This window comes from Sesamum indicum, linkage group LG15, assembly GCF_000512975.1.
Source record: "Sesamum indicum cultivar Zhongzhi No. 13 linkage group LG15, S_indicum_v1.0, whole genome shotgun sequence".
Taxonomy (NCBI): domain Eukaryota; kingdom Viridiplantae; phylum Streptophyta; class Magnoliopsida; order Lamiales; family Pedaliaceae; genus Sesamum; species Sesamum indicum.
Genome location: NC_026159.1, coordinates 475,340 through 490,316, shown reverse-complemented (window position 1 = coordinate 490,316; position 14,977 = coordinate 475,340). Strand labels below are relative to the sequence as shown.

General features: G+C 36.4%; 2 protein-coding genes across 4 annotated transcripts; one reads left to right on the top strand and one right to left on the bottom strand.

Annotated features, from left to right (window-relative positions):
- On the bottom strand, nucleotides 105-8,988 carry LOC105177159 (DNA repair protein UVH3). Of its 2 annotated transcripts, XM_011100209.2 has the most exons (15): nucleotides 8,715-8,988; nucleotides 8,384-8,634; nucleotides 8,051-8,220; nucleotides 7,826-7,964; nucleotides 7,627-7,704; nucleotides 7,485-7,538; nucleotides 7,004-7,188; nucleotides 5,217-6,888; nucleotides 4,125-4,319; nucleotides 3,803-3,888; nucleotides 3,337-3,613; nucleotides 3,093-3,229; nucleotides 2,531-2,615; nucleotides 1,883-2,392; nucleotides 105-1,081 (listed from the first exon to the last, which is right to left on the bottom strand). In XM_011100209.2, the coding sequence occupies exons 1-15, from the start codon at nucleotides 8,800-8,802 to the stop codon at nucleotides 440-442; spliced, it is 4,569 nt and encodes a 1,522-aa protein (XP_011098511.1). In that variant the 5' UTR covers nucleotides 8,803-8,988; the 3' UTR covers nucleotides 105-439. The 2 variants fall into 2 exon arrangements, with proteins under 2 accessions (XP_011098511.1, XP_020554665.1); XM_020699006.1 differs by lacking the exons at nucleotides 8,384-8,634; nucleotides 8,715-8,988 and having other exon boundaries at nucleotides 7,826-7,973; nucleotides 8,051-8,190.
- Nucleotides 10,683-13,709, top strand: LOC105177158 (ubiquitin-conjugating enzyme E2 5-like). 2 transcript variants are annotated; one of them, XM_011100208.2, is made up of 7 exons: nucleotides 10,683-10,849; nucleotides 11,842-11,912; nucleotides 12,048-12,127; nucleotides 12,349-12,463; nucleotides 12,740-12,792; nucleotides 13,057-13,185; nucleotides 13,346-13,709. In XM_011100208.2, the coding sequence occupies exons 2-7, from the start codon at nucleotides 11,869-11,871 to the stop codon at nucleotides 13,486-13,488; spliced, it is 564 nt and encodes a 187-aa protein (XP_011098510.1). In that variant the 5' UTR covers nucleotides 10,683-10,849; nucleotides 11,842-11,868; the 3' UTR covers nucleotides 13,489-13,709. The 2 variants fall into 2 exon arrangements, with proteins under 2 accessions (XP_011098510.1, XP_020554587.1); XM_020698928.1 differs by lacking the exon at nucleotides 10,683-10,849 and adding an exon at nucleotides 10,961-10,985.

Genomic DNA, 14,977 nt, shown 5'->3' with positions numbered 1-14,977 from the left:
AGTCCATTATCGCACCATGCCATCCTCCAAAACAAAAATTTGACAATTAATCATGTTTTACATAAGGGGAAAATAAAATCTGAGACTTAAATGAAATCCATAAGTAAATAAAAGATAGTAACACTTGGATACATCTGAACTTATTTCATTCCAATTACAACTTGAAACCACCAAATCGATTCCCTTCATTCACAACCATCCCAAAAATAGTGCACATTTCACCTTGCACCACTCCACCCATCCCATCAAACAAGAGGAAACATAAACAGATAAGCAATTCTAGTAAAATAACTCACTATATTATCTTTCTCAACATACTTTTGTCCCACTTTTACTCCACAATTTAATTTTCTTGCAATACCCCACTTTCTTCAACAAATCCAAACAGTTCATTAGGCACACTTTCAAGCGCGGGACAATAAATTATTCCTTTCCGATCTCAAGTTTTTCTCTTCTTCCTTCTCAGATTAGGCATTGCTCGAAGAGATTTTGGTAAGGAACTCCCAGGATCATTCTTGGTACCATCTGATGAAATATCATCACTTGGCCTTTTATCGGCCATAATTACCTCAGTATCAGACGACTCTGTCTTCCCATACGATGGTATTGGAGTTATAATCGACCGATCACTTTCATGATTTTCTTCCACTGCTGAATCAACACTATCAAGAACATCTGGTTTCTCAGGGATCACTTCTTTTGGAGGACATGATGCGTGCCCATTAAGCTCCACCTCTTCATCCTCCTCCATGCAGAATCCACCCCCAAACTGCAGATAATCTTTCGATAAATGGCTCTGGTTGACAGGATCATCAATTTGACTATCACTAAACTGACTGGTCCTCATCTCATCCATCCTGGATGCTTGTTCAGTTTCATCCACACAAAGTCTACTTCCCATCCCAACATCATTACCTTCTTTGTGTTCATTTACATTGCTCTTATCAACACTACCAACTACTTGATCCATTAACGACTCCTTAGTCACAGCACCTTCTTCGAGGCAATTAGGACTCTCCTCTTCACAGTTGTCAAATACATCAGCAACAGTATAATTCACAGTCTTTCTAATTCGCCCGGACTGCAAGTGCATAAGAAAAATATGAACACATAAGAGAACAGATGAAGATCTAAATAATAATGCAAAGAACTGATAACACAAGCTCACACTCTTAAAATGAGAAGGTAAAAGTGCGATAATTGCATTGACCTCCCCTGGACTATCGCCATTTCACATCCACTCCACCTGAGGCCTTATGGTCTTCCCTTTTTTCTTTTCTTCTTTTTTGGGTTTTTTGGAGTAAAAAACCTCCCCTCCACACCGGTTTTCCGCAAAACGACATTTTTGCTTTTTGACACAAAACCAATGATCAACATAAAAACAACATTCTAGCACCACACATGATGTCATTAGACATTTTTAATGACACATTGTAAAAATGTCATTTTTGGCGCCCCCACACAATATTGTTTTAATATGATATGCTATTGAATTGATTTAGATAAAAGTTTGATGACTTCATAAGAATATTCTACTTTTAATTTATTTACAAAAACATTATTTGTTCCAAAATAAGATATATTTTAATTTGGTTACTTATTTGTAATATATTTAAAAGTTAAATAAATTACACACCATTCTTTACATGCCTAATAAATTTTAGTAATACTAGACTTAATCTTTCTTATATAATAACAAATAAACATAAAGTTTAATTTTTTTGGTCAAGTTGCTGATTCAGAGAAAAACTCCCAAATGGCTTCCGTCAGATACCAATAGCATAATCAAGTTTCTATATGCTTAACATCCACCTCTACAACGTACACCAGAAAAACAAATTCAAATTAAATGTCAGGCACTTGTGATAGCAACCATACTTACCCGTCGTACTTGGAAAGATTCTTTCGATATGTCAAGTTGCTTTTCCTTGTCACTTCCACTATAGGTGCCATCATCACTGCCAGTTTCAGTATCTTCACCAGAAGAATTCCTTTGTTTCCTCCTCCCTTTTCCACTAAGATGTCCTCTTATATGCGATTCTTTCCTGGTGAGAAGATGGTTATCTACATTAGTTGATAGTTCTAAGTTCCTCCGCGAAGTCTTTTCTTTTGTCTGTCCTCCTTTTAACCGCCTCACAGTTGTTTTTTTTATGGTGTTATCACTAGTACCGCAACCATCCAATCCTTCTGAACCTCCTCCTGATTGGTTGGCTTCATTCTCACTAGGCCTCACTTTTCGTTTCTTTCCACTCCCAGATTGTGGTGTAGTGTCATCCATCAAGTCAGAAGATTTCTCCCCTGTTATTCCTTTGACAGCCTTCTTTATTCTCTTACTTCGGATCTTGGCAAATCTCTCATTGAATGTGTAGAATGCTTCCAATCTCAATTGCGTCTACATAAACCAAACCAAGAAACAAAAAAGGATGTCAAATCAGCTCTCTTCTTCCCCAACTATTATAAATATTTAATATAGAAAAAGCATACAAAATACAAACTGGTAAGAGTGCAAGTTAAAGGGGAGTTCATCAACCTCATGCTTGTTGTACTCCTTTAGAACTGGCAACAGCAATTCATCTGATTTTGACATGCCCCACCCAAACTTCTCCCAGCACAACCTGCAAGCAAACTCCTTATCAGATCTACCATTCTCTCTGAAAACCAAGCTTTCTAGTGCCAAAAAGAAAAGGGCAACCTGGGAAAAATTTTGGATTTAAAGGCCAGCATGCAATTCTAACTAATTAATGAATTCTAACTGAGGCTCTACTGATTCAATGCTATTCTCTCATTTCAAGAAGCACCCAAACTTGCACCATATTAGAGAACATCGATCTCTTAACTTTGATGAAGGCAATCAACCAACCATGGGGAAACTAACATCTCAGGTGTTTCATTTCTCAGGTGTTTGCGTAATGAATTGCTCTCTAATTCAAAATTGCATTCCAGCGTCCTAGAGTTCAGAAGGTCAATTGGCAACTCATAACTCTCTTCTCAATATAGATTTGTTCATCTACATTACAATGTTCTAAGAAATTTGAGCTCTTACTATCAACCTAAAAAGCATATAGATGTCAACAATATAATAGTGGACTCACTTGCGAAGCACAAAAAGATCCGGCTTTCCCCATGAAAACGGATCTGTTGATTTATCCACCTGTGGAGAAGCATATGCTAAAATCACAGCATCACTTGGAAAAGTAGCAGGAATATGCCAGTTTTTGCTCACATTTCTCTGCACAAGATAAATGAAATTAATTATGCCAATTTGCAAAGGAAAATGAGATTCATTAGCACATTAATAACATCTAATAGTAAAATGCAAGGAGAAAGTTACATTACATGCTTATCCATGAAAATCTGCTTTATCCTTTTGGCCTCATCCACAGGTTGTGGTTCACTTTGATCACAAGACCTCCCTTCTGTGTTGCTACTTGAGCCACCCATCATACTCTCACTACCTTTTGATCCTTTCCTTCTTGAGTTACCCCCTGCTTCCACATCTAATTTTCCAAGAATAGTGGGATCTGGCGATTCAATCCATTCTCGGAATTCACGAAGACCATCTTTCTTAGGAAATGCATTTACAACCTCAATTGCATTGACAATTCCAATGCCACTGTAACAGTTCTATGAAATTAGCACACACCAATATACATAATACACTCCACTTAAGGCAAACTACTAGCTAAATAAAAATGTTGTGGCGAACACTGATGAAATGTCTGTATAGCTAACCCATTCGAAATATTAACAAAGATGTAAATCTGCACAAGAGAATGCTTCTGATTTAGATGATAGTCATTACCTTATGCCTTCGGTATAATCACTCCCAAGAAGCAGTGCCATATGGATTAATTTTTCTCGATCTAACCCAAGCTCATTTTCGATGTCCTAGAAAACCATCTAAACATCAAAACCAATAGTAAAGCAAAGACAAACAGATATTACTGCATATAATGGTCAGTGTGGTCCAAGTCAATGCATACTTCTAATGTTAACTTGAACATGCTACACAAAAAATTGGACAAAATCAGTATGGAGAAGGAAATCCTAACTGATTAATGGTAAGTAACCATACATTATTTTTAAATCAATAGTTAGTAATAGTAGCTAAGGTACAGGATCACCTTCATTAAGTATGTTTCCACATATTTGCGATCATCAAAGATATTTTTGTACACACTTCGTGCTCCAAACAAGAATGCATCAGAGTCATCTGTGACCACACCATCAACAAGATTTGATTGCTCCATGAAAGCACATTGAGCTTCAGCTTCCATTGGTGCAATAATATATGGTATGCCAAACATTTGAAGCAACTCCTAAATCACAGATAAGTGGATTTGTGAATCAAATAAGAGAACATGGACAAGAAGAAAGTGCAGTACTAAGAAGTAAGAAGAAAGTACGTCAACTCAGAAAAATATCCAGGCAAGTAAGGTAGAGGAAAAGTGGAGATTTCAGGCATTATAAAAACCACGATCTCAATGTGCTGAATCAACCATGATCATAAGCAACTTTACACACCATCAGCTGTAATTAGGATCCACCACCGTAACTTCTTTTGGCCACATCTGTTCCTACTCTCTGACCATCCACAGATATAGCAGAATTCATCTCGTAGCTGCCCCCACAAGAAATCCTTTTCTTTTCACATATTTAATTATAGAATTCAGTTCTTCTCTAAATTGTCAGTGAATTATTTTTTCTTCTCTTGTGGGCAACAATGTGCCAAGGGAAGTTTGAATCACAAAGGTTCAAATTGGACCTCAAGAGTCAAGACAAACTGAGAATATGACTGCACAAGTGATGACTGCATGACCTAATGCTTGTGGATCAAATTCTGCACCATTTTCAGCTCAGAAAAAATGTATATTACACAAGGCATAAAATACATGTTATTAGGAAACCAGAACAACAAGCAAAAAGCAACAAATAATTTTTTTAGCATGGAACAAATTGACTGAATGCGAACGAAGTCACACAGTTTTCAAATCTGAAAGGGGCTCTCAGACTTGGTGATTTCCTAAATGAAGTCACCCAAATCTGTTCATGGCTAACCATGAAATGTTTGCCTGTAATCAGGTCCCAAATATAGATTCAACTTCAACCTATGTAAGAGACATTCATCTCAAACTGCAAAACTTCGAATTTTCTTCAAAAGTTCATCATGGTTTATGTTGAAAGACTTTATAAGAAACCCGACTAACAAAACGTACCTGGCATTCAGCAAACATTTCATTGCTTACTGATTCTGCATTTCTCTCCAGTTTCCGTTGCTCACTTCCTAGCTCTTCACGTTCTATACCTAGAAACAGCATTTCTTCCTCCAGATGAGCCTCCATGATCTCCTGCTCCTTGTCATCATCCATAAATGAAGAATTTCTCGTAGTTTCCTCCTTTTCCATTGAAAAGTTACCATAAATTTTCTCCTTGCCCAAATCTTTCACACCATCTAAATCAGTTATTGAATCATCAGTTGAAATTTTTCCAATTTTTGCAGTGTCACAAGCATGGTCGTCTGATGCTGCCTGAAACATGTGTTGAGCATCAGCAGAACCTGAGTCAAGGGCTCTGTCATTCAGTTCATGAATAACAGAACTAAACGCAGAGCCACTAACATTATGAGCAGCCAGCCCGCTACAAGTATCCTCTAGTTTGTTTGCTGCATGGCTATTGCCATCTTCACTACAAGTGTCTATTGGCTGCTTCTCAGTCACACACAACTCCTCTTCTTCAGGAATAGTATCTGGAGTCACAAGTTTTTCTCCAGTCAAATTTCCGCTTATGCCAGCATCTTCACTCGAAAGCTTCAGGTCTAAGCTGCTTTTTTCATGTTTCAAATCCATGAACGCAGCAGATTTAGCTTCTGAACAGTTGTTCTCAAGGATATTCGATGAGCCAAATGGTTGCCTTACATTGATCATTGAGGCATCAACCTCAGGGCCTTCTTTCCCTTCATAAACAGACTGCACCTGACATGCATGTGTCATGTGCTCTTTGGTAACCACTTCTCTACCTCTTTCGCATATGCTATTTTCATGAAAGTTATTCATGGATCTGCAACCCCTTGTATCCTCAAGACTTCTTCTAATTGCCTCCTGAATATCAGATTCTTCCTGCAGAGCACCCTTTCTAACAGTTTTCTGGCTTTCGTCTGGACAAGATGAGGACTTCAATTGAATGTCCTGAACTTCTTCCTCCCACTCTACTTCTCCCTCACCTCTCATGCCTCCTTCGAACAGATACGCCGACCTTTTCTCTTCAATGACACCTTCCTCCCACTCAAAATCTGAAGCAGAGTGGTCTGAAGTTTGTTTCACTGAGGCAGAATTATCAACAGCGAAGTCCATTACGGGGTTTCCGGCCACCAGACTAGCAAACAACTTATCATCATCATTGTCACATTCGTTATCCAATGTATCTTCAAAGGAAATCTCGATAGAAGTTCCATTTACCACTGCAGGCTCATCTGTTTTGTCAATTTCATCATTCATTCTGTTATTAATCTTATCAGAAACTTCTCGATGCTGGATCCTGTCAGATGACCTTTCTAGGTCATCAACCAGTTCTGCAGTGGTGGATTCCTTATTTTTCTCTTGATCTGTATCTGCTTTCTCCTGATCAATCTCCTTCATCAAATCTAAATTCCTCTGCAGGTCTCGAGTCATACGAATACCCAGCGCTCTTACCCTACTGACCCGAACACGACCTCTCTCATCCAGATATGTCTCCACATCATCATGAAACGCCTTTTCAGTTTCAACCACTGTTGGTCCAACTGCACCACTGGTCGACAGAATTTCATTGACAGCATCGGTAGAGCAATTAACTGGCTCAGGCTGACTTTGATCAGCTCCTACGACCTCTTGTCCAACAGATGTAAGGGCTCTGATCAAGTCAAGAAGAAATCTCAATCATACAATTCAAGCAGGATGGCTTTTCAAGAAAGAATAACCACAACCATTAGGACTATCAATATATATAGATAGATATATTACTCAACTGTTTGTCCCCAGTAAATGATGAGGAGAAAATAAATTCTCTTTTAGATTCAGATGCAATTCGTGAAGTCTGCACGCCACCTATTCCCCTCCCTGCAGCAGACTTCTGTACCCCATCTATCTCACGGCGGAAAGCCACTGTTTTGAGATAAGCCTGTATTTGTAGTTCTGAAAACCTTGCTGGAGCCTATATCAGCCAATAATAAATTACAATCAGAGAAGGAATGGCGAAAAATCATCAATGCCCCACCAGGTCATAAATGTTTTAGTACACAATACAATTTATTAAGAATTACCAGCAATGTAAATAGAATGATAGCATCGAGAAAATTAAATTTTTGTTCAAGCAGAAGCACAATGGAAATCTCTCCAAATATTTTAGGATGTGTAAGCAAAATAAACATAGGGACATTCACAGGAATTCTGCGAAAATGATGGGACCTAAACCTTGTCATGAGCTTTCCTATCACGTACTCTTTATACCTTTTTCACTTTTTGATACTTCTGCCTGTTCTCAGCCATCAGTCTCTCTCTCATCTGTAAACAGGAGATTCACAGGTAACATTAGACAAGATTCAATTTTAGCAAAATGATAATAACTTAAGAAAAGAAAAGCAAATGCGACCTGAACAAGGAGGTCAAGTTGCATGGATGGAGGAAGAGCTGCCAAGACAGCAGGATCGACTTTTCCATGCATCTCTGGCTGTAAGAAAATAAATTGGAACAATTTAACAGAAAATGAAACGCAATAACAGAGGAATGTGAAGTCCACACTAATTGCAAGGTCATTAGGCTTCTAGTTCAATCATGAAGCAAAACGTTACTAGTATCATTTCTTCATCTTCATCATCATCCTCATCCTCTTCTCCATCAAATACTTTGTTATCTGGATCACCAGCACCTGATGTCGATGCATCAAAACTAAAACCCTCATTCTCCTCTACAGCAATAGAAGCTGCCAACCTTAATCAACTAGTTGACAAAAGTCAGAATGTATTTTATATTAACTTTAAAAAAATAAGCAACAAAAAATCCAGCATAAAACTCACATCTCATCCACTTCTTCCTGATTGTAATTAACGGCCTCAGCATCATTTCCTTTCTCCGTGTTCTGTAGAATATTTGGTTCCTGTATGATGGGTCTTTTCCCTTTAGTATCATTCTCTTGCCTCTGCTTCTCAAGATCCGCTGCCAATTCTTTCAACCTCATCGCCTTAAGCTATAAACAATAAATAAAAGATGATTTCAAAAAATAGCCAATGACATGGTATAATAGCAATAACTTCAAGGACTTCCACTTCATTACTAGTTTCAAGATTCATCATCCACCATCGAGAATTTTCAAATTGAATTCATTCTCAATAAACTAACAAACAACTCACGTGATTGAGAAGTAATTTCTCCGCAGTCTTTCTAATCTTAGCCTGGGCATTCTCGCGCTGGCGGCGGCGAGCAATGACTGTTCGCCGCTTAAGCGCAGGCGTGCCGCCGTCAAATACGAACACAGGCTTAGTCCTGAGGTAGAGAAGCTTGCAAATTCGACGGAAGAATCCCAATATGTGAGCATTCCGAACCATCTCTCCCTTCTCATCTCGCATTGCCTTCATAAACTGTATCATCCATATGCTCGCATCTAGAAAGAAAAATCAAAGGAGTTAAAGAGTTAGAAAAAATAGAACGACAGCGCGCGTCAGGACATGGGTTTTGCGATACCAATTGCGAGTTTTTTCCCAGCAAGGGTTTCAACAGAGACTCGGCGGCCAACGGGGGCGAGGAGTTCCCAAAGCCCATGAACTCCCATACTGTTTTCTTTACTTTCTTTCCTCTACTCAATGACGACAGAGATGATCGACCGCCGATGTTACCCCCAACGTTTCTTGATTTCGAGTCTTGGGGAGTGCCGCCGTTATTACCGCCAAAGTCTCTTAATTTCGATCATGGGACGCAGATAGGAAGGGCGAGATGTTTGCAATTATAACTCCATAGTTAAGTGTGGAAATTGCTTTCATATTACCTCTTTATTGCTTAATTATTTAAATATGTAAAAATTAGCAGTTCGCCCAAAAATATTAAAGTAAATAATATTCACGTCCCTTAAAATTAGGCAAATTAAATAAACGCTCTCTATTTTTCATAAATTAATAAAGACTATGATCGGAAAACAGTGCATTGAAAATATAGTTTTCAAAGTATGCGCATCAACATGGCCTAACATGAGATGTATGTACCAAAGGTAGTGTTGAACAATAAAATTAAAATAACTCAATATTTTGTATTATAAATTCAATTAATTTTCGAGTTCTGCGCATCAACATGGCCTTAGCATATGGGTGTATCGAGGATAATACCGAACATATGAATTAAAAGAAATCACATTTATCATTGAAAATTCTATTTCTTTTTAACTCCTCTAAGATAATATATAAAAATCAACGAACGAAAAATTAAATCATTAAAAATATATTTTTCAAGCTCAACACATTACCATACCATTGGTACCGAGTGTGCCAATGATAGTACTGAACAAATAAAGTAAAAAAAACTCGTACTTTTTTCCTACAAAATTCTATTACGTTTTATAGAATGATAGTACTTTTTCTTTATTTTTTTTTTTGGAAAAAAAAATCGGAATACATATGTAGCAAAATGTAAAATACTAGTCTAAGATATAATTTTGTATTTTCATCGTTTCATTAAAGATGATCAAGAAATTTGTACTTTTGTTAGGGGAATTTATAGCAGGCTTTTACGAGGTTTGTTATAATTATAAGGGATAATTATACTCTCACTCCTTGAGTTTTTGTGTAATTACATATAACCCTATGTAGTTTGAAAAATGACATATAGCACCATTGAAGTTTGTTCCATCTAACAAAAAGTCCATCTATTAGTTAAAATTAATCGAATTTGTTGATATTAACAAAAAAATTGAATGAAAGTTTATATTTACCTTGATATACTTATTACTGACTTATTGCAAATCAAATAACGGTGAAGATATACCTCATCAAATGCATTAATGAGCGAAGAAGTATGATAATAATTTTATCGTAAAAAAATTTATTTAATATGCAATAAGTTAGTAAAAGTCAATTGAGAGTAAATACAATTTTTTTTTATTAATATCAGCAAATTCGGTGAATTTTGACTAACGAAGGGACTTATTTGATAGATAAAAGTAAATCTCAGGGGTGCTAAACGTAATTTTTCAAACCACAGAGATCTATGTATAATTACACCAAATCTCATGGGAGGAGACTATAATTATTTCTAATTATAAATACTTTCTCGTTGTTTGAAAATTATAAATACTAGTAAGATAAACGTTTATTTGAGGGAGTATTCATTAATTCTAAAAATATATTTATAATTATGATAAATTTAAAAAAAGTTTGTTGTTATTTAGTTTTTATTATTATTATTATAATAATGACTGATTCTTGTAATTTGTAAAAAATTGATTACAGTGAAAATCGCAAGGAGGGGTGACTGCAAAATTGTGGGGAGAGGAGGCAAATCCGGCCGTCAATATTTTACCACACAAACTCGTCTCATGTAATTTTACGAGTTACAGAAAGGACATCGGGTAAGGCAAAGCCACGTTACTCTCTTTTTCACCGACTCAGCACGTGCCACTGAAATCAAAATCTTTCAAACACCAAAAGGAAACAGACTTGCAACATGTCGACACCTTTCGATTCATTCTCCATTATCTTTCCCTCATCTTCTTGCTTTTTCTCTTTCATCTTCAACACACACACAAGCCCGCGCACTTTTATTTCATCCTACACTAACACAGCACCCGCCTTTGATCTGATCTTGATATTCTTTTTCTTTCTCATTTCTCGGTTAGTCTGTTTTCTGCTGATGTTTATTGTTTTCTGTTCCGTGTTGCGGGAGGAAAATCGTTTTGGGTTGTGGGATTGTTGAGTTTTTAGACCATGAGCTGTGATTGCAATTCTGTTGTGCTATTTGTGTCCAATGGTGATGTGGGCTCTGATGCTTTTGCCTTCTTCCGATTCTTGATTCTGTGATTAGTGGATGTTTGTGTTGGATTGAATTGTTTACTCTTGTTTGGCTGTTTGATTTCTTTTTTTTTTTTTTTTTAAATTTTTTATTTCTTGGTTGGTTGTGTATGTTAAGCTCTTGAAGCGCTATTTTGCGCTTAATATGTTGTGTTTTGTTGGATGGTGATGGAAGATTAGTTGTGCAAAGTTAGAGAATGGGAACGTCACTTAAATATTCTTTTGGGATAATCCCATTGCTAAATGGCCAAGAAACTGGAAAATTGGAAAACAAGAAATCAGAAGTGTTATTGATTTGGAGTATTTTTGGACTTGCTCTCTGTATGTTGTTTATTTTCAATCAATTGAACTGCATTTTAAGAGTAATGCTGTTTGTTCAACTTTTTGGACCAGTTAAAGTAATGCTTTCTGGTAGAAATATCTCACATCCGCACAAGCTACTTGATTAAACGCTGATCCTTATCATTGCTAAACCTTTTTTTTAAAAAAATTCACTTCATCATCGTGTAGCAAAGTACTTAGTTGAAAAGACATTCTTTCAGTTATCACAAATGCTAGACATTATACATTATCTCCGGGAGAGGAGATAAACTGAAGTTTAAGATTTAAGAATAGTGATCATCGTTCAATTTGAGTTAGTTTCAGGGATATGCAATTCCTATTTGACTTTCAAACTCAATGAAAAATTTTAAGATCCGTTGGTACCCCTGTTTTGCTTCTTCCATATTTGGTTAATTTTTCCAGCTCCTTTTTGGGTTGAGGTAAAATAACCATTTTTTAACTTTGTTTTGTTTTTACTTCTGATCCTGTTCTAGGCTGTACTCAGGTAGGTCTTTGACAAAATGTCTTCTCCCAGCAAGAGGCGAGATATGGACGTCATGAAACTGTAAGCCTCTCTTAGATAATGTTCTCATCTTCTTTCAGCTGTTCGAAGATGAATTCTTATTCAGATTGTACTCACAAATATCATTGACCATTACATTATGATCACCGTCCTAAATATTTTGTTTTTTTATTGTAGAATGATGAGCGACTATACTGTGGAACCTATAAATGATGGCATCAACGAGTTCAATGTGGAATTTCATGGTCCCAAAGAAAGTAATGTTTCCTCGGCTGTTCCTTTGGATTGGCTCCATACCTGCTACTTGTTTTCATCTACTTGTCCTTCTATACCCTTCCACCTATCTCTCTCTTTGCTATATAACAATCTGTAATTTGCTTGAGTGAGGTTAGGATAATGGAGTATGTTTGATTGCAGAGAACATTAGGATAAAAAACATTCGTAAGATTGCTCTTGTAACCCTCTCATTAACGTGCAGGTCCTTATGAAGGTGGAGTTTGGAAAGTTCGTGTAGAACTTCCAGATGCTTATCCTTACAAGTCCCCTTCCATTGGGTTTGTCAACAAAATTTTCCACCCAAATGTGGATGAGCTGTAAGTTCTATAGGCTTCCTGTTGCAGCCTCTTTATGAGAAAAGCCTATCATCTAAGGATCTTGTGGCCATGAATTTACCTTATGACGCATGTGTATGATTGTAATGGGAACACAGTATTCTCTGTTCATTTCTAGACTTTTCTTTTGCATGCGGAGAAGAATGCCACATGTTTGATGTATTATTTTCTTATATTTACATCTGAATATTTCTGTTCTTCTCAAAGTGTTATGCTTTGGTTTATCACGCTTACTGATTTCAGCTTTTTGTATGACAGGTCTGGCTCTGTATGCTTGGATGTCATTAACCAGTCATGGAGCCCAATGTTTGGTAAGTGTAGCAGTTCACTGAAGAAAGTTGGTGATGCTTTAATAGAGTTGGCTGAATTTTACATTATGGGTGGGTAGGATACAATTGTGACCTAGTAATTTCCATTTATCTCAAGTCCATGTAGCACCTAGGAACAGACAAGAGACGAAAGCTTTTCAACAGGAAATTCCTTTTTTCTTCCCCTGATACTTGCAAGAAATGATTCTTTTGGAATTCTCAGTGCGAATTTTGCATTGTCTTGACAAGAGTTGTATTCATTTACAGATCTCTTGAATGTCTTTGAGGTTTTCCTCCCACAGCTGCTGCTTTATCCAAACCCATCGGACCCCCTGAATGGTGATGCAGCATCCCTGATGATGAAAGATAAGGCGCAATATGAACAAAAAGTGAAAGGTGAGTCATTGTCTTTTGTCTTTTTCAAACCTTAGATCTAAAATACTCTGAAAAACATGAAGGTAAGGGTACAGAAAGAGAAGGAAAATTTGAACGTTCATAGTCGAACTATAAGAAGAAAGGGTGGGCATGTTTGTGACGCTTTGCTATTGTGACACAGAGTATTGTGAGCGCTATGCAAAGAAGGAGCACATGGATAATACCTTAACAGATGATAGCGAGGTTGAAGTAAGTGATAACGAGGCTTTCAGTGATGGCCGGAGTGACAGTGATGATGAAGTTGCGGGACGTGCAGATCCATAGGGAGAAAAAATTGCTGGTTTATGAATTAGTTTGTTATTTGTATTATGAACGGTTACAGTCATGTAAAATTAGGACAAGAAGGCAGCTTTTAGGGACTAGATACTATGAAATCCATGTAGTGAATTGGCTTTCGTTATTGTTACTAGTGAAGTAAAAACAGCTGGAAGAATGTAATATTTGCATACTCGGTCTATATATATTACTGGCTAACGATTTGTTAATTCTCTGAAGTAACAATATTACAGTAGAAAGCCATTTGTCTTGAAGGCGTGAAGTTACTGATGGACATAATAATTCATTCTCTTCCCTTTGAAAGGGTTTTGCTATTTGGACGTCTGCAGGTGGAAAGATGCTTTCCTTGGCCACATGATAAAAACTGCTATCTATAGAAAGTTTCCTTCAATTTTTTATTGGACAAAAATATTCTTATAATTATGTTACCATTATCTAAATCTTGAATTAATAAATATTAATTGAAACATTGTACTTGCACAATTTCGTAATAAAGTTATTAAAAAGTATATTGAATTGTTTAAATTCAATTGTAAAACTATTAAATTCACATAATTAATTCTCTAAGTGCATTTATTAGTAATATTTAATGTATATTATCTATATATTATATATAAACATATTTCGTGTACACTATTGTAAGAGTCATATAATATTTTATATCTTAAAGTTTCTACAAGACAAAGTTACTTCTACAAGAGGTCATTAAAATATTAAATCGGTATACCATTAGTTAATTTCATAAATATTTAGTTCTTGTAGAATACAATTTAGGATTGAAAAAACGGATAAAATATTTACATAGATCTTATTTCATAAAAATTCTATTTTACATGATGAAAAACAAATAAGTTACTAATTAAAAGAAACAATCTAAGATAATGATTGCAACTAAAAATAATCTAACTAAAAGAGCAGTGCCAAAGATAAATGCATGAGCAAGAATGTGCCAGTTTAGTTAGGTTTGTAACGTGTCATGAATTGTCCGACTTGTATGTTTTTGGTTGAGAAGTTGGATACAATATATAGATGATGATGTTGATGACACCATAAAAATATACCAATAATGCCACTTATTTTCTTATAATATTAATCCGGAAGGGGCAGGCTGATCACTTCAACTTTGCCAGTTAAGCAAACGTAGAAATCACAAAAGGCTTCAACCGAGAACGACAATCAACAATCTAGCATAAACCGTATCCAGGGGCCGGCAGGCGAAACAATAAAGGATTTCTCATCGCCAACTCCGCTAGCAACCGTCTCGCATTATAAACCAATGTCAGGGTTTTAGAGCCTGGGGATCTTCTCCTTGTGCTAGACGTCGTCATTCATATGATCATATCCCTTTGCAGCCTTTTATAATTGTGTTCTGAAACCTGGATTTCCCATTTGACCATCATCTAGTATGAAACATATTCCCATCTGGGCTTGCTTGTTTTCAGTGTTTCTACTCACACACTCTGCGAAATCCTACGAT